General features: G+C 40.1%; 2 protein-coding genes across 3 annotated transcripts; one reads left to right on the top strand and one right to left on the bottom strand.

The window, feature by feature from the left end:
- The first annotated feature begins 5,109 nt into the window (after positions 1-5,109).
- LOC104424788 (probable terpene synthase 12) lies at positions 5,110-7,779 on the top strand. The gene is made up of 6 exons (XM_039304633.1): positions 5,110-5,489; positions 5,573-5,951; positions 6,077-6,295; positions 6,409-6,547; positions 6,639-6,890; positions 7,377-7,779. Exons 1-6 carry the CDS (start codon positions 5,246-5,248, stop codon positions 7,668-7,670), a joined length of 1,527 nt encoding a protein of 508 aa, XP_039160567.1. The 5' UTR covers positions 5,110-5,245; the 3' UTR covers positions 7,671-7,779.
- Positions 7,780-11,136: 3,357 nt separating this feature from the next.
- LOC104424820 (BTB/POZ domain-containing protein At3g22104) lies at positions 11,137-15,291 on the bottom strand. Of its 2 annotated transcripts, none has more exons than XM_010037319.3 (3): positions 14,213-15,291; positions 12,075-13,184; positions 11,137-11,849 (listed from the first exon to the last, which is right to left on the bottom strand). In XM_010037319.3, exons 1-3 carry the CDS (start codon positions 14,273-14,275, stop codon positions 11,403-11,405), a joined length of 1,620 nt encoding a protein of 539 aa, XP_010035621.1. In that variant the 5' UTR covers positions 14,276-15,291; the 3' UTR covers positions 11,137-11,402. The 2 variants fall into 2 exon arrangements, with proteins under 2 accessions (XP_010035621.1, XP_010035622.1); XM_010037320.3 differs by lacking the exon at positions 14,213-15,291 and adding an exon at positions 13,296-14,182.
- Positions 15,292-18,090: the final 2,799 nt, after the last annotated feature.

Here is an 18,090-nt window from a genome sequence, read left to right as displayed (position 1 = left end):
AACTCATTAAAAATGAACCTGGCAATCTCTCTCTTCATTTCCAGTGTCAGGGCATGTCATGTTGACTCGTGCCTTACCTTTTATCAAGCCCAGGGATGAGAAACGAGGGGAGAGACGACGAATTCGATCGCGGGTCGCATGCAAGAAAGGGGGGCCTCTGAATCAAACGGCTCGCGATCACTTCATAGAACTGACGTGGAAGAAATTGAACAAAATATCTAAGCCATGGCTTGACCTTCGATCGATCTTTTCGTGCAGATGGCTTACCACCTTGCCTGGACGGCATGTCACGTGTATCGAGACGGAGATGCGTGCAGTGATAATGGCAGTCGGTCCATTCGCACTGATTGATAATTGAGCGTGTTTTCTCTCGAGCCATGCTTGGATAGAGAGATCTTGAACTAAATTAGTTTGCACAAAATAATTCCCTCCCTCCCTCCCTCCCTCCCTCCCTCGTATGAAGGGAATTAAATGTATATACACGACAACATAGGGAAAAATTACTGGGTGGACCAGATGTATGAATCTCAGTTTGTCTAAACTGTTGGGTCCTATGGATACATAAAGTAGGCGGATCCCATTATACTAAATGATCTAAGTGTACTCTATGTACAGATTGCTCTAATATTAATTACGGACTTTATATAATCCTTTCAAATATAGTCGAACTTTTTTCGATAAATCTTAATTAAGGTTGATCTTTATACCAGACGGTGTTGTGTCTATTGCATAAATATTGGCATGGACCTTACATGTATAATCACTTTATTACACTGCCACTGTACCAAATTATAGTTCGTCTTTATCTGTATACTAGGTATTGGCTTCTTCTTTTTTTTCTAATAATTGAAGCTTATATGTAAAAAGGGGAGTCGCAAACGTTATTATCATTATTATGAGGATCCTTTCTTTGTGTAACTAAGGTTTGTTTGTTTCCTGGCAATTGGACATTATAGGAAAATATTTCAAAAATAAGCTCTTTTCATAACCAGCACTTCAAGAGCAAACCAAAGTTAGAGGAGGTGGTCACGGATCCGAAAGAAACATTTTCACAAACACTTGGCGTGCGCTATCAAAACGAGGGATTTCGAACTCGATGGGGATTCGGACACAGACCTAACTTCCTAACATGCATACTAGATCACATAGTAGGTTTGACGGAGGACTGACGGGACCGAAACTCGTGCAGACTTGGTTAGCCGTGAGCTCCGGCCCAACACCCAAAAAAAAAAACAAACAAACAAACAAAGCACCCACGCTCAAGGCCGTTTGGTGACTTTTTTGATACTAAGAATAAATTTGGAACAAAATTAAGAAGTCTAAAAAAGTCACTTCTTTGTTCCCAGGAAAAACTCTAAAATCAAGCCCATTTTCCCTTTTTTGTTTTCTTCACTTTTCTTTTCTTCTTCCTTGAGTCGATCACTAGCCTCAACCATGGCTGACGAGAGGTTCGACCTTGCTAGACCATCGCAAGGTCCTCGTTGCTCAACCAAGGTGAGGCCGACCTCGTGGTGGCCCGACGAGGTCAAGCCTCATCGGTGAGAGAGAGAGAGAGAGAGAGAGAGAGAGAGGGGGGTAAAAAGGAAAAAGAAAAGAATAAAAATTAATTCAAAAATTCAAAAAATAAAATATTATTGAAAAAATTGTCCACTAACGCTAGCTAGTGTCCACTTTAGCATTGGCCAGCAAAAATTTTGCCGATTGGACTGAATTGGAATAATTGCAAATGTTTAGAACTAAAATGGCTAAAAAAATGTTTATGACTGAATTGAAAAAATTACACTAAGTTAAGGATTTTTTTGGTAACTTTTCTCTTATCTGGACTTATATTCGGACTACCAAAGGCAAATGGAAAATTGTGAGGTAGCTCCAAAGTTTTACTCTTAAATTATTGTAGATGGCGGAATAATGTTAGCCCTGCAAACAAATTGAACTTCCCAAGGGATAGGCCAATGGATCGTGATGACAAATGAGCCTCTCCATAGCATCTATTAAGGCCTAACCCAAGTGAACACGCTGATAACCGGGATCAATGATGTGCACGATGTTTACATCACATTGGACGAACTAGAGCTATGCACGAACATCAATTTACTTGGAAAAGCAATATTCATGCATCTTAACTGTTGAATTTTCGCCTTCTGATTTGCGTATTTTCAAACAGGACAGCAATGCTGTGGAAGACCTTTCCATAACAACGGAATGAAATTGGCTCGCGAGACTCTATAGGGGATAGGGAAAATTATCGTTCCTTGTCTAACAAAAGCAGCATGCGAAAAACATATCTGGCGCTTGACATTGTATGAATTGACCGTGTGCGCAGCCCTCCTGCCTAATAAGGAGATATTCGGTGTTTCTATTGTTTCGCAGTGGTATAATTCATGCAAAGCCTTCTTGCAAGAAGCAAAATGGAGTCACGACAAGATCATCACCCCGGGAGTTGGAGTACTTGAACAAATGTCAAAGGTGGATATCAATGTCAGGGCATGTCATGTTGACTCGTGCCTTACCTTTTATCAAGCCCAGCATGAGAAACGAGGGGAGCCGGGAGAGACGACGAATTCAATCGTGCATCGCATGCAAGAAAGGGGGGCCTCTGAATCAAACGGGTCGCGATCACTTCATAGAACTGACGTGGAAGAAATTGGACAAAACATCTAGGCCATGGCTTGACCTTCGATCGATCTTTTCGTGCAGATGGCTTACCACCTTGACTGGACGGCATGTCACGTGTATCGGGACGAAAAAGCGTGCAGTGCTAAAAGCAATCGGTCCATTCGCACTCATTGATAATTGAGCGTGTTTTCTCTCGAGCCATGCTTGGATAGAGAGATCTTGAACTAAATTAGTTTGCACAAAATAATTCCCTCCCTCCCTCCCTCCCTCCCTCCCTCATATGAAGGGAACTAAATGTATATACACAATAACATAGGCAAAAATTACTGGGTGGACCGGATGTATGCATCCCAGTTTGTCTGAACTGTTGGGTCCTATGGATACATAAAGTAGGCGGATCCCATTATACTAAATGATCTAAGTGTACTCAATGTACAGATTGCTCTAATGTTAATTACGGACTATATTTAATCCTTTCAAATATAGTCGAACTTTTTTCAATAAATCTTAATTAAGGTTGATCTATATACCGAACGGCGTCATGTCTATTGCATAAATATTGGCATAAGTTGCGATATGGACTAGAAGATTATTTTCGGGAGAGAAGACTCTTCCGATGAGAAAACCAATCATTTTTTCCTTAAAAAAAAAAAAAAAAAAAAAAGAGAACTTTTCAGTTTTGGAATGGCGGTCATAATTAACGGCCGTAATGAGACACTACATATGGAATATGATCATCATCGTTATGCTAGTCATAATTACCGTCTCACTTTCGACATCTACTAAACATGAATTTCATCTCACGACGGCGGCTGACTGTCTCGCTTTCAACTTCTTCAACGTGATGCTTGCACTGCACGTTGTGGTTGCGAGGGTCGATCAAATGCCAGATCGAGAATAAGAGAAAAGAGACCCTACCCAAAGCAACCCTCGACGGTCGATTTCCCTCTGCTTTCCCCCTTCTTCTTCTTCTTCTTCTTCTTCTTCACTGACATGCGATAATGGCGCTTCAGTTTGTCTCTCTTCCGAATGTTTGCTCCAAGAGGATTCATGCTCAGGTCCCGTGTTCGGCAAGCGCCAGGGCTGCCCTATCTCAAGGAGGATGGAGGTCGCCCCGGTATCAGCCGACTCTCTGGAGTTACGATTACCTCCAGTCCCTCCCAACTGGTTTTCATCGTCGTGCGGTAATAAATCCGCTTTTTGTTCGTTCTCAATGAGATGTTATCTCTACATAAAAGGAAAAAAATAAGCTGAGATTATATGAATTATTATTATTTGTTATCATGAATTTATATAAGGTACACCGCTAGTCAGTATATAAAACATTGCACGAACGGTCAATTTATGAAATGAAAACTCTCTTTTACTAATGAAATCAATTCATTTGATCAAAATTACAAAATTTAGAGGTGTCAGTGCCTGGACCTTACATGTATAATCACTTTATTACACTGCCACTGTACCAAATTATAGTTCGTCTTTATCTGTATACTAGGTATTGGCTTCTTCTTTTTTTTCTAATAATTGAAGCTTATATGTAAAAAGGGGAGTCGCAAACGTTATTATCATTATTATGAGGATCCTTTCTTTGTGTACCTAAGGTTTTTTTGTTTCCTGGCAATTGGACATTATAGAAAATATTTCAAAATAAGCTCTTTTCATTATTTTCCATCATTCAATTTGTACTTTTTAAATGAGCTAAATATCGTTTAACAATTATATTGTTGGGAAAGTCTAAAATAAGTAATGAAATCAAGTTTAGTCACAAGAGTTGGATACTTTTGGACTCGTGACTTGGACTCCTATGACCGGGATCTTTGAATTCCTATATGAAAACCTAATCACACGGATTGAGCTCCCCAAGACAAGAGAGACCAAGGCAATATCCCTAAGGTCAAACTTGGGATCCAGTCCCTCGGACCTCCGACTTCACCACCCAATTGAATCTCCGGCCTCGTTGCTCGGCAGTGCATCCCATGGGTCCGACCATGGCCCTTGGTAGCCAGACCTGGCCCCGTCAGCCAAGGACCAAATCTCTAGTCTACCCGTTCCAGGTTCAAGGACTGAAGTCTCGCGTTCGGGTTTGCCCCGTGAGGTCAATTTGGGAACCGATGTCCCCATGCCGAGGTCTGTGTTCGGGTGACGAGTCCTGGGGCCCTCTTCTCCGGTTCCAAAGGCTGTGGTCCCATGTCCGAATTGTGGTTCCCATGTCCAGCTTTCGAGGTCCCATCAAATTTATTTTTTCCATAACTTCAATTGACTTCTTCTCCAGTCCTAAAGGCTGTGGTCCCATGTCCGAATTGATGTCGTTCTAGGCCAAGGGTTAAGGTCCCATGTCCAGCTTTTGAGGTCCCATCAAATTTATTTTTCCCATAACTTCCATAGACAATAATCCGAGAAAAGAACCTCAAGTTTACTATTCATAAAAGCGAGCCACAGTGGATATGAGATATGTAAAATAATTTATTACAGTGCATAAGATTCAGTACTCATAATTTTTTCTGGGATTAATATCAACTATATAGACCGTGTAACTTTTCGTTTTCCATTTTTTCGGCTCAAACTGAGCTATAATATTGTACAAATTGGGTTCCTTACGCAGGTCGAGCAGCAAAATGGAAGAGTGCAAATGCTGGAACAAGAAGTGAGGAGCGCCATGAAGGACGAAAGTGCCGAACTCTCCACCATACTCGCTCTGGTCGATGACATTCAACGACTGGGACTGGTCTTTCTCTTCGAGGAAGACGTAAAGAGAGCTCTCCGCAGATACCATTCTCCGGATGGAGGTTACAAGAACAGAGACCAGAAGACCCTTCACGGAACAGCTCTCTTCTTTAGGATTCTGAGACAAAATGGTTTCGAAGTTTCTCCAGGTAATTTGAAGATTCTAAAGGTCTATCTAATTGACCAAAAATTAGACCGCGATCGACTAATCTTGATGGGAAAGAACAAACAGATGTTTTCCGGATTTTCATGGACGAGCGAGGAACATTTATGGAGAGCCTTGGCCGTGACGTTGAAGGGCTGCTGAGTTTATATGAAGCTTCGCATTTGGCCTTCGAAGAAGAAGGTATCTTGCTCGAGGCTAAGGAATTTGCTGTCAAGCATCTCAAACGCCTTAACGATATTGATATCAGCAAAGACCTTGAATATTTCCGAGTGAACCATGGGTCGGTACCGCCCCTGCACCAGAGAATGCCATTGCTGGAAGCTCGACAGTCCATCGAAGCTTATAGCCCCCAGAGGGACGCAGAACGTCGGTTGCTCGAACTGGCCGTGTACAATTTCAACATGGTGCAGTCTATCCTCCAAAGAGATCTTCAGGAGATGTCGAGGTTGGTGTGGGAACGCGGAAAAAAGTTTAGAGTTCTTGCAAAATTCAAATGCTATTAGGCCTTGATGGACGGATCGCGAGCAAATTAGGCATCACTAATACCTGTCATGCGTGAATCAATTGCAGATGGTGGAATGATGTTAGCCTGGCAAACGAGTTGAGCTTTGCAAGAGATCGACTGATGGAGTGCTTCTTCTGGACGGTTGGGATGGCCTACGAGCCTCAGTTTAGCAATCTCCGTAAAGGGCTAACGAAGGTGACCGCACTCGTGACCACCATCGACGATGTCTACGACGTTTATGGTAGTTTGGATGAATTGGAGCTATTCACAGATGCTGTACACAGGTTCCTCAATACTTTGCTTCGAATTATCTGTTTAGGGTAAAAAAAAGCCGGTGAAAACGTCGGTTTCTTGAGTCTATATGTTAAAGCCTCTTTTGATCAATGTGTGGTTTCAGATGGGATGTCAACGCCCTGTCGAATCTTCCGAGCTGTATGAAGCTTTGCTTCCTAGCTCTCTACAACGCAGTGCACGAGATGGCTTACGACGTCCTCAAGCAGAATGGAGAAAATATCATCCCGTGCCTAACAAAGGCGGTAAGTACTCAACATTTACCACAATTAAACCCTTCGAAGTTTACGAATTCTCGATGGTAACAGAAAAAGAATTTGAATTTGATGGATTCAGTGGAGTGACATGTTCAAAGCCTTCCTGCAAGAGGCGAAGTGGAAGCACGACAAGGTCACCCCGACGTTCGAAGAGTACATGAACAATGGCTGGATCTCAGTTTCAGGACTTGTCATATTGATTCATGCCTTCTTTCTGTCTACCCCGGACGTTAGGAAGGAGGAAATAGAATCGATTGAGACTCACGGCCACGATCTCTTGAAGTCGCCAGCCATTATATTCCGCCTCTGCAACGATCTCGGCACCTCATCGGTACGCATTCCTCCCCTTCCTCTTCTTCGCTTCCTAGAACTAGCCGCAGTAAAAGGGCAGAGCATAAAATCACTGCAACTTCCGATTGAAAGAGCACGACAAATTCGGACTTATAATTTTGACCGACGAACATCCAGATTAACGATTACAAATTGAAATAGACAGAAACAAGAAATTACTTCGAATCACTAGATCATCTTCATCAATATTTTGTGAAAGTGCTGCAGATGTTTCCTGTTGCTGCTACTAACTAATACCCACCAGAACTAATCCAAAAACTTCATGCAAGAAGAAGTCTTTGAAATTACTTCAAAATCACATCCCGGTGCACTATTCTTTCAATAGCTTTAGGACTTCTCGTGCACTTGTACCTTTTAGGTAATTCTCTGAGAACATCATTGAGCTATGATGCAAACTTCCCATTCAGTTCTTTTTTGGCTCAGGCGTTATGAAAGCCTACGCTCACCCCCATATTATATAATGTAGGCCGAGCTAGAGAGGGGAGAAACGGCAAATTCGATCCTATGCTACATGCAAGACACCGGGGTGTCGGAGAATGTTGCTCGCGAGCACATTAAGGAACTGATCGACATAGAGTGGAAGAACATGAACAGATATCAAGTCGATGACTCTATGTTTGGAAAATCATTCGTACGTCTGGCTTTCAACCTTGCCCGAATAGCTCACTATACATATCAAGATGGAGATGCGCATGGAGATCCAGATGATAGAGCGAAGTACCGTATCCACTCATTATTAATTGATCCCATTTCTCTCTAGTAGAACTATCAAAATGGGTCATAGATCTACTTCTTAACCCATATTTGATGGCCCGAATCATTATAAGGGTTAGTCATGTTAATAAATGGGTTATAAATAAGTTTAAAATGACAACACTTAAAAAAAAAAAGGGGGGGGTTAAACGGTTCGTAATTTATCCAAATCCAATATACATTTGTAACTCTATCTTTACCCTCTATAAGAAAATAATGGATTGGGGGGGTTAAACGGTTATCTTTATCCAAATCCAATATACATTTGTAACTCTATCTTTACCCTCTATAAGAAAATAATGGATTGCAAGATGGGATCAAACGTCACTCTTAAAAAAAAAAAATGGCTTTTTTTTCCCAATTATTTTTATTTTTTATTGATCTAGTAAATTTCATTTGTTGATAATTGGAGTACGTAATGGTTGCATTTAACATTGTTTTAATGTAATATTCTAAACGCGGTTCTTGTCACAATAATTCATGGTTAACATAAAAAGACAATTCAGTATATATCAATTAAATTTGTATTGCATATAAATAGATAGAAAATGGTTAAATGAGCCGAATTATTTTCGAACCGGCCCGATCCATTGATGGGTTAAACGAGACTTATGCCAACGTACGACAGAAATATTTCTGTCATTTTTGGAAGAAATTAAAGTATCAACACGTACTATAAACCAGGAAGAAATCGGGACGAATTACGAAGGAAGAAAACTTATCCTAGCATACGACAGAAGTATTGCCATCATTTTCTTTTCTTTTCTTTTCTTTTTTTTTTTGAAAAAATTAACGCATGCTATAAACCAGGAGAAACTCGAGATGAATCAGTCAAAAATAAAAATAAAATAAATAACACCCCGACCTGCAATAAGAAATTAACAAAAAAAGGTGTGAAATTTGATTCTAAAATTAATCTTTTCCCATCCAGCATCGATTTAACTTCATTTCCAATTCATCATTTTCGCAATTTCTTTTCTTGTCTCCGTCTCTGTCCATCTTTCCATGCTTCAAGAAGGAGACACGGACATCAATTCAACGGTCAAACGATCTGTTGCTTCGCCTGAAAGCTTCGATCACTTCGTAAAAAATTAAGAATTCGAAAGACTCAATGAATTTATTTATTAATGTTCTGATTATATCTGGCGGAAGTTTAGATGTTTTCCTTAAATTCATGTCGGTGGTGTTCCTGGATCGTGGAAATGCGAGAGACCTCGGGCGGCAGGCGGGACAGAAACAGGAGTAGCGTCTAAGGAAAGATCACGCTCTCCGGGCATTTCGCCTCTTAAATTAATAATTACACACTTAATCACTGACCTAATTACTTGATAAATTGATATCTCACAGCAAGAACAGAGATTCATGAGAAAGATATAAAGTTGAGGGAACTTCATTTAAATTTGGAAATTCGTTATTCCACTATCTTCTCACTAATCTTTGGTTGTGAAATTGCTGCCTACGTGATCCTCCTAAGAAAGTGCCGATCCGCCATTCCTAATTAATATTGGAAAATTGTCTAAAAACTCATATATCTATTACACTTTTATCAATATTGTGATAAACCTTTTAATCGTACCAATTGAGTCCTAAACATTTTTATGTTTTGGCAATTGAGTCAATTCGATCAATTTTAATCAGAAATTGCTGACGTGCACGTCGACTGTCCTATATGAATTGACCAACACCGACATGGATATTTTTAAAAGTTTTTTTGAATTTTTTATGTTTCTCTTTCTTTACCTTTTTTTTTTTATGGTTTTTGAAGCAAGGGCCAACAAGCCTCGCTAGTACTAGGCGAGGGCATTGCGCCCCTTGCTAGCCATGAGGCAAGGGCTTGTGAGCCCTCGCTTTGGCCAACAAGGGCGTCACAGTTCTCAATGGCCACAACAAAGGCATTGCAACCCTCGCTAGATCTAAGTGAAGGCATCGGGCAAGAGCCACAATGTCCTAACTCAAAACCGACATGGCTGCCAACCCTCATTCCAAAAAACAATAAAAAGTAAAGAAAATATATATATATATAAATAATATTTACATCAGTGCCACCCCATGCTACGTAAGACGACCAACATCCATGTCGGTAATTTATAATCAAAATTGATCGGATGGACTCAACTGATAAAATATGAAAATGTTTATAATTCAATTAGTATAATTGAAATGTTTATGATTGAATTGATAAAAGTGCAACATATTTAGGACTTTTTAAATAATTTTCCCGATTAACAACTATCGTGCACGGATGTAGACTTTAAATGCCGGTCCCAATCTGTACCGGCTGGGCCAAAACTGCCTTGAGGCCTGGCCCGCCCGTTCTCATCCCGAGTTCATACCATTTCCTATAAATAAATAAATAAATCACGGTAAGTTGTGGGTTGGCTATCTGATTTTCAATTTGGTGGTACGAATATCCTTTCTTTTTTGAAGAATCGATCATGTGCATATCTATATCATCAGGCAAGACATCTCTCCTAAAATAAATGCTCATTGAGGAACCCGAAGTCTAATTTAAACATTGTTTAATCGAGCTTTAATGGCCGGATCCATCTCGCATAAAATCCGTCTTCAAAGTTGATTAACCGCGCCATAACATACTAAAAATTTAGCTATTTGCATTTTAAAAAGTATGAAAGTACAGAAATTCCACTATGTTTTCAATTAATCTTGTTTCTTTATCTAGGAGATAGATAATTATATATAATTTAGGGGTTATGCATCTCCCAAGAATTGAAGACGTCAGGTACAAAACAAAATGGTATTTAGTCAATGGTGTATCAGAGGAAAAGCCAGATACACCACTGGCATGCAAGTCATATAGTTAAATATGATCATCCAGTTGATGTTCTTTTTTCTGTACAGCGAGGAAAAAAAATCATCTTTTTTCTTTTTTTTGTGGATTATGAAGGTTTGGTATTCCTGGGAATTGGGACTCGGACGTGGTACCTACCTCCAATCAATGCCGAGTACTAGTGGAACGTACAATAAGAAGCTTATAGAAAGAGCTACTGTCCAAAGGAGTGACTGGAAAAATATTGCTGGTAGCAAATCTCACTCTCTGGGCAGCCACATGTGCTCTGTTCATCATCTGCTCGAGATATTATCATTGTTCTCTGGCAGGTCAACCACTGAGTTGTCTTCACTCTCCAATGTTAATCTCTCCTTCTCAAAATTAAATATTTTCTATGTAATTGATCATGTGGTGGGTACAAATTGCAATACATGTGCTAAGGTTCTGTTTCCCTTTGATTGGATGGGGAAATTATGCAGTGTTCAGCGATTGTTCATGTAAGAAACTGGTCATGAGATATCAGGTATGCTGTGATGCTCAGCAAGGGTTGGAGACAGCAAGTCAGGTTTCTAAGCTTTGTGGGTTGGTGCTTGGTTTTGTGGACTGTAAAGAGAACGAGCCAATTTGACATTATCAGTTGTCATGCGTGAGAATGACATGGGAAAAGGACTAGACCTTGGAGACATGACACTAAGAACACGCCTGTGTTAATATATTCATGCTTTTTGTCTGGAAAAACGCAGGCTTTCTTTCCTCTTCCCTGTAGCTGTACAATCATGATCTGAATCTCTTGTAAAAGAAACAACTCACCATTGACCTCAAGCTCAATTTGAACAAAAAGAGAAGGTGGGCAAAGAAAAAAGGCAAGCATAAGGACACATTGCTCTTGCTATACAACCCTCACAAATATCTATGGAAACAGAAGATTCATAAGTTATCTGCCTAGTATTATCACGAGCAAAGCCTCGGTAAAGATCTGCTTTTGTGGCTTGATGACACTCTTGATCTGAGAACCTTGGTCATTTGAGTCTGCATTTTCCGGCAAAGTTTCTCTAATTCCATAACCCTCGATTGCATCCCTTGCAATTGAGCTCTGAGCCTCACATTATCAGTGGAAAGATTGAGGTCCCCTGCGTAGAGTACTATCTGTTCGCCCACCTCGTCTTTCTTGATGTTGTCACTGCAACTACATGGTGAACTGGCGATGGAACTAGTATTGCTGGACACTCGGATCAAGCTTTTGAGCTTGAATTGTTGAGAATTTAAAGCTTGCGTGATGATCTTGGATGGGAACTTCGAATTCTCTGAAAGATGTTTGCAAGCTTTGGCTGAGAGCTTCCTATAATTCAAGGCACGGCACATCTTGATCTTTTCTTCTTCAGACAATCCCGCATGCACCTTGCAGAAAGAGAAACCAAATTAAGTCCAAGAAAACCAAATAATTTATGTAAAAATTGTATTTTATTTGAGAAGTTTCAGTCTTTAAACCAAGCTTTCAAAGGTCCCTGCTTGAGCATGAAATCAACCAAGGACACGGATAAATTAAGCTAACATATGATATCTTTAGGAAGGTTTTTTGATCAATATCCTTCATAGCAACAACGATGCAGCTGAATTTAGTACCTCTAGGTACATGTCCACAGCATGATACATGTCATCGAATGAGTCCCTAGCAGAATCAGGAAGGACCATAGCCAAAGCGAGGAACTTTGAAGGTTTCAAACATGGATCAGGCGCTACTTCAGCTATGTACAGATCCATTAAGTTAGCCACTTTCTTCAACTGCACTTCAGGCACTCCACTAGTTCCTTCCTTCAGAAATGCTTTTACTAGCCTCAGTACAAGATTTGTGTCATATAAAGAGTTCGTCCCTTGAGGAGATGGAACGAGCAAATTGTCCAACGTTGCTTGATCCATCTGAGAACCGATCATAATCTCTAACTTGTTTCGGAAACCTTTGCTTATGTTCAACCCCAGAGCAACTCTCAGAATCCCAAATAAGCTTTTGCAAGGGATGGAACTCGGCTCCAGACTACAGAGCAAATCGACAACCGTTTCCATGATTTTGCTCTTCTCATGAGACACGGAAGTGTGGAACTTGGATTTCTGGTAAAAGAAGAGGAACTTGCTAATTGTACCATGTTCAAGTTTTTGCTTAATCATGGATCCGACCATCATCTTAAGCAAACTCTCATCTGTGATTAAGAGATCTTCAAACCACCACGTCGCTCTGGAGAAGCTGCTCTTCAAACTCTCCGTGCTCTTTGTGTCGCACGAAAACCGGACCCCAGAATAATCCGATGAAGAAGTCGACGGACTCGGACTCGGTTCACTTGCCAATGCCAATCTCGCGGTGATGGAATCCAAGCATCTTTCGAGTAGGCCAGATTTATTCGCCACTGGAAAATAATTTTGGCACTGCCTGAGTGCAACCATAAGTTCAGACCAGGTCCAATGTCTGATCTCTTCAAGAGATTTCTCTGTTTGTTCGATTAAGTTATCGCTTCCAGAGATAGAATTGCTCATCTCCATGAAATTCGCAGCACAACTCAAAAGGGTTGTATTAAGAGGAGTTATTTCGATCTTGCCATTGTTGTAACAGAACCTGCACATAAGCTCAAAGCTCTCTGCCCCTCCTGGAAAGTCATTGAAGATCACTTTCAGGTTCCTAGTAGAGCAGCTTGATTTGCTGAACAATTTGCCCAGTCTTCCTGAATATGAAGAGATGATTCTCTGCAAAGATTCATACAAGAACTGAGTCAGCCCAGCAAAAAAAAAAAAAAAAAAAAAAAGCACATCGGTACAGTTTACCAAACTATCAAAATGAAGAATTGCAAGGAATACCAATTTCTTCAAGAAACAGTTTGGCAGAGAACACGCCAGGAAAACCGAAATAAACTTAGGAAGTCAGACTAAAGAAATGTACAGCTACTTTTGGTTGAGTAACCCGCAGTCCCTCTGTTAATGAAGCCTTGGAGGAGTTAAATGTAAAGAAGGATTTAATCTCCTGAGTTTAGCAACACCAGGAAACTTAAAGTGAGAGAAGAAAAACAACAAAACAAAGCAGAAAAAGCAGATTCTCTCAACCAATTTGCTACAACAGAGAGGCGAGAGGTCGTTATTAGGCATTGGAAAAAGTTAAATATAACAAACGAGCAACGATCGATATCTGCAGCACAGCCCTGTAAAGAAGGGAGCGAACAGCAATAAATGGCCATGAAGGCAACGCTCTGTACACGCCCCCAACAAAAGGGACTTGAAATTGGTAAGAAACAAGAGAAGGGGATGTGCATTTAAGGTTTGTAACGACTAACAATAAATTACACAGCCGAAACAGAACATAAAGCCACGAGCTTTTTTAATGTGCACTCTGTGTGCATATAACCCATAATAGATGCAAGAAAGAGAGGTCTTGCTCAAATGACCCACATTCTGTCAACATAGCTGCAGCTTGCAGACTTTAATGGTGGACGTTTCCGTCAAAAGTTGCGATTTCCATGAACAGGATGAGTCTTGGTTGAGAAAAATTTGCGGGGTGAAGAAGGAAATTACAAAAGCTGCTAAATTTGAAGGCAAAGTCCATTGAAAACTCCAACCCCATCAAAGAACGAAACTTTGGAACTGCAAAACTAAAATTACGGAGCGAAAAAACACAGCTCACAGCCGGCAGTCGATAGCCATTGGGAAAAATACTGGGGTTAGAGGAAAAAGATTGCATTTTTTTCTTTCGGGAGAATGAATCTCGGTTGCAGAAGAATCACCTTGTTCACCATGAAAGTCTCCTCGCCATTGACGTCCACTTGAAGATCACATAAAGCTTCCATGACCCGAGTAACGAAACCCCAGACGCTCAGGCAAACAAAATAAAAATTCAGAAGGGGGGCCAAAGGATTAGCCAAAAAGCTGAGACAGAGAGGTGAGGGGAGAAGAAGCTGAGAAGTGGGGAACGCGAAACAAGGCCATATTCGGAGATGTGGAAACAAGACAAACAGAAGAAGTCGGCGACTGGGTTTTTTCTCTTCTGTCGATGGCGTTTCGAAGCAAATGGGTTTTTGTCTTGTAGCGACTCAGTACTAGTCACTTAGTCAGTGGTCGACTGGTGCAGAAGCAATATATGGTCTCTCTCTCTCTCTCTCTCTCTCTCTGGTGTTGCTGTGTAGTGTAGAGAAGGAGAGTCTGAGAGAGAATAGAGAATGTGAAGAGGCAACAAGGCGAGTAAAGACACAGAAGAAGAATATAATATGGTGTCAATGTCTAACCCAGACAGAAAGAAAGAGAGAGAGAGAGAGAGAGAGAGGTGATCTTGTTAACTGTGCCTGACTTGCCTCTGCAAATTACTACATAATGGCTCAAGAAAAGGGGAAAAAATACAGCACAGAGAAATCATTGTCATTACCATCAAGCTATTTAAAAAAACGCAAGCTGCTGGGGAGTGGGGATCTCTTCTTTTCTATTCTATTTTTCTTCTTTTCCTTTCTGAGACGATTCCAAGCTTAGAACTCACACAACGTTCTTGCTTCTTCTGCTCACATTCCCATCTTCACACCACACCCCTGCAACTCCTGTACTCACGCATTGACCACCACCGCCCCCTAATCTGCTTTAACTCTGCGCACGTATCAGAGACTTAAAACAATTTCTCTAAACAATTTCTCTCTTTTCTCTAGCGACAAAGTTTTGTTTTTTCTTTCTTTTTCCCTTGCAATGCACTCCATAAAAGTACTCATTTTTCTACATCTGCTTTCCTTCGTAGTGCCAGTGCCTTCTTGATATGATATCTGCATAATGCAGAGATGGCCCCGCTCGGGCTTTAATGGAGAGGATGGCGACTCGGTTAACTTTTCCAATGAATCCACCCCCAGGTTGGGCCCGGGTTGAACATCTGACTCTCGTTGGTTTCTTGGCTTTTTCTCTTCTCTTCTTTAGAACCAAATCATGATCTCCTTTCATCGAATTCGAGTCTTCGGGGCACTAGTTTAAAGATCAACTAATCCCTTTCTTTAATTGTGACAGGCCCCCGTCTCCTCAGCAGGTCGAGTTGTTAAGAAAGCCGCTTCGCTTAAGAAATGTTTCTTAGTTCCCTCCAAAACCAAGGTTTTCTCACGGGATTTGGCCTTTGGCGGGAAAATTAATTGAATGGTCAATTGGCGCATGCTTGTGCTGCTTTTATTTAATGCATATACTCATGGTTTTACCATTTACTTATATGAATGAACAGTGTTAGCTCATCTTGTCATTTGAAAGTGATGTACTAACAAAACTCCCCAGTTGACTTGACCCAAAATGGAGACATACTTTCTAGGTCTACCACTACACAAACACAATATTGTCAATACGAGGTTTTCCACCTAATTTAGTTGGGGAGAAAAGCATATTTCTTTTTTACCTTTTTTTAGATTGCACAATGAATTTCACCAAAGGATTGACACTCCCACTTCAAGCTAGAATCAAGGATCTTGTACTAAGTTTGTCTTTCTTTCTCTCTTTTTGATGACGAGGAAGCCTATCTTAAACAAGACAAATTGAAACCCAAGTAGGTGTCTCAAACATGACATTATTCGTATTGATATGATGGGGAGCCAAATCTTCTGCCGTGCACCGAGATATGTTTGAGATCGGCAAAGGATGTGCCCCAAACAGTGCAAACTTTTGTCTTCATTTCCAAATATCACAACATAAGATCATTCAAGGCATTAATGTTAAAGTTATGAAAAATATATTTGATTTATTTCATCACAAAACATTATAATTAAGGAATATCCACCTCATAAACTTGTAATTAACGCCCCTACATGCAACCTCAGAAATTGTTTTGCATTTTTAAAGCGATGGATCACGTGGATGGCCTCAGCAGGGATCACGTGATGGCCGTCCATCCCCCAATCGGATGATACCTTTTCACTTTTTGTTCAATTTTTTAATCAATAACTTCTTCTTTTTTTGGGAAGGGGGTTGGTTTTGGGGTGTGGGGTGTGGGGTTTTCCTTTCAAGATTTACCCACCAAAGCAGACCAGGAGCAACGCCACAATTACCAATTTCGTAAGAATTTACTCACGATTAAAAAAAAGAAAGGAGAAGGGGGCAGAGTAATTATAGGCAACTTTACTTCCTGAGAAAGTACAATTGAAACGCTGCCTTTTGGAGCCATCGGATCAAAGTCCCATCATCACGCATCAAATTCGCAACAACGGTGGGATCCACAAAAAGGTAGGCCCACGCAGCAGCCGGGCAGTCAGATCTGAAGGGAGTGTGGATTGATGATGCTTACCACCGTTATGATTAAAGCATCATTCATTTGACCCTTTTTTCAGGGGTAACATGATGTCTTCTCAAAACTCCATGGTCCTTTTCTCTCCTTTTTCCTCCATCGCCTACCAAAGGTTCGCACTCAACATCCATCATGGTCTGTACATTTCTGTTCAAAAAAAAAAAAACATCCATCATGGTCAATCATCAATCATTAGCCCATCATCTCCTCTGTCCTTCGTAAATGCATCCTTGATAATACGTATGTACGCAAAGTACCAGAAATACAAATATTTTAGACACATGACGCAATGGACTAATGACTTAAGAACGATGGTAATTAACTCAATGCGTATCAGTGATTGTGGTGCGACGTACTATGTCACGATTTATTAATTCATCGCATCTTGAGTTCATGTAAATTTAAAAGGAAGTTATTGATGCAATATGTATTATCACTGAAGGCCACCACTTTTATTTCACGAGGTTTAAGAAGCGCTTAGAGACTGATTTTGAAATAGCACCATTATATCTTCAATGGGAGCATTTTGAAAATTTCCCTCTTAATATGGATTTTTTTAATGAAAACTTAGTCTTGTCCTCACCCATTTAATTTCGTCCTCACTAAACAATTTATACATTGATGTTGACCTTAATATTTGTTTATCAATTATGGAATATATTACTAATTAACAAGATCAAGTGACGGTTAAAAAGAAGTAGTCCCAAGTAGGACAAAGACAGCAAGAAAAATCATAGTGCTATCTCACAAAGTGGATATTGCATTTACTAAACGTAAATTGAGTATACTTCGAGGTGTAAAAAAAGGATATATGTGACAAAATTTTGTAGAAAGACTAGATCATATTCAACTAATTTTACATAGATAAATATTCTAGTCGTGCAATCTAGCATTAAGCGAGAAAAAAACAAAAATGTAATGCAAGTCAAATCATGGGTCCGTCTCATATCTCAATATTTGTAGGAGCGTGTCTTCTGCAGCCTTTTTGGTTAAACATAGATTATTGAATCTGGGTATGATCCTCCAAAGTGATGTTATCAATAGAAAATTTATTAATTTAGTACTAGCCTATTTTCGAATTTAAATTTGTGGGATCCTCGATGTCACCTTTTGCCTAGGCAAATCGATCAATTAGAATCTTAATCACAAGTAAAAAGGATTGCTGATGTTTAACTCTGTTTCTCTTGCATTGAGATTCAAATTTCATCATCTTTATTCAGACCCTAATTATAAATTATTATATGAATCTCTTTCACACCACTCACCTATGGATTTAATGTTATCCTTATGTCCATGCACCTACCCTAAATTTATAAGTTGACTTTCTATGCAAACTCTCTAAAACGATAACTCAATTTCTCTTGCATTGAG

This window comes from Eucalyptus grandis, chromosome 11 (genome assembly GCF_016545825.1).
Source record: "Eucalyptus grandis isolate ANBG69807.140 chromosome 11, ASM1654582v1, whole genome shotgun sequence".
NCBI classification, from domain to species: Eukaryota; Viridiplantae; Streptophyta; class Magnoliopsida; order Myrtales; family Myrtaceae; genus Eucalyptus; species Eucalyptus grandis.
The sequence above is the reverse complement of the archived record's forward strand: the minus strand, read 5'-3'. Positions and strand labels throughout refer to the sequence as shown.

Excerpts from the sequence above, each read along its gene's own strand:
- LOC104424788 (XM_039304633.1), top strand. The coding sequence starts at position 5,246 with ATGCTGGAACAAGAAGTGAGGAGCGCCATGAAGGACGAAAGTGCCGAA. Across the intron at positions 6,296-6,408 it reads TTCACAGATGCTGTACACAG|ATGGGATGTCAACGCCCTGT; the intron begins GTTCCTCAATAC and ends GTGTGGTTTCAG. Across the intron at positions 6,548-6,638 it reads TCCCGTGCCTAACAAAGGCG|TGGAGTGACATGTTCAAAGC; the intron begins GTAAGTACTCAA and ends TGATGGATTCAG.
- LOC104424820 (XM_010037319.3), bottom strand. The coding sequence starts at position 14,275 with ATGGAAGCTTTATGTGATCTTCAAGTGGACGTCAATGGCGAGGAGACT. Across the intron at positions 13,185-14,212 it reads AGACTTTCATGGTGAACAAG|AGAATCATCTCTTCATATTC; the intron begins GTGATTCTTCTG and ends GAATCTTTGCAG. Across the intron at positions 11,850-12,074 it reads CTGTGGACATGTACCTAGAG|GTGCATGCGGGATTGTCTGA; the intron begins GTACTAAATTCA and ends TCTTTCTGCAAG.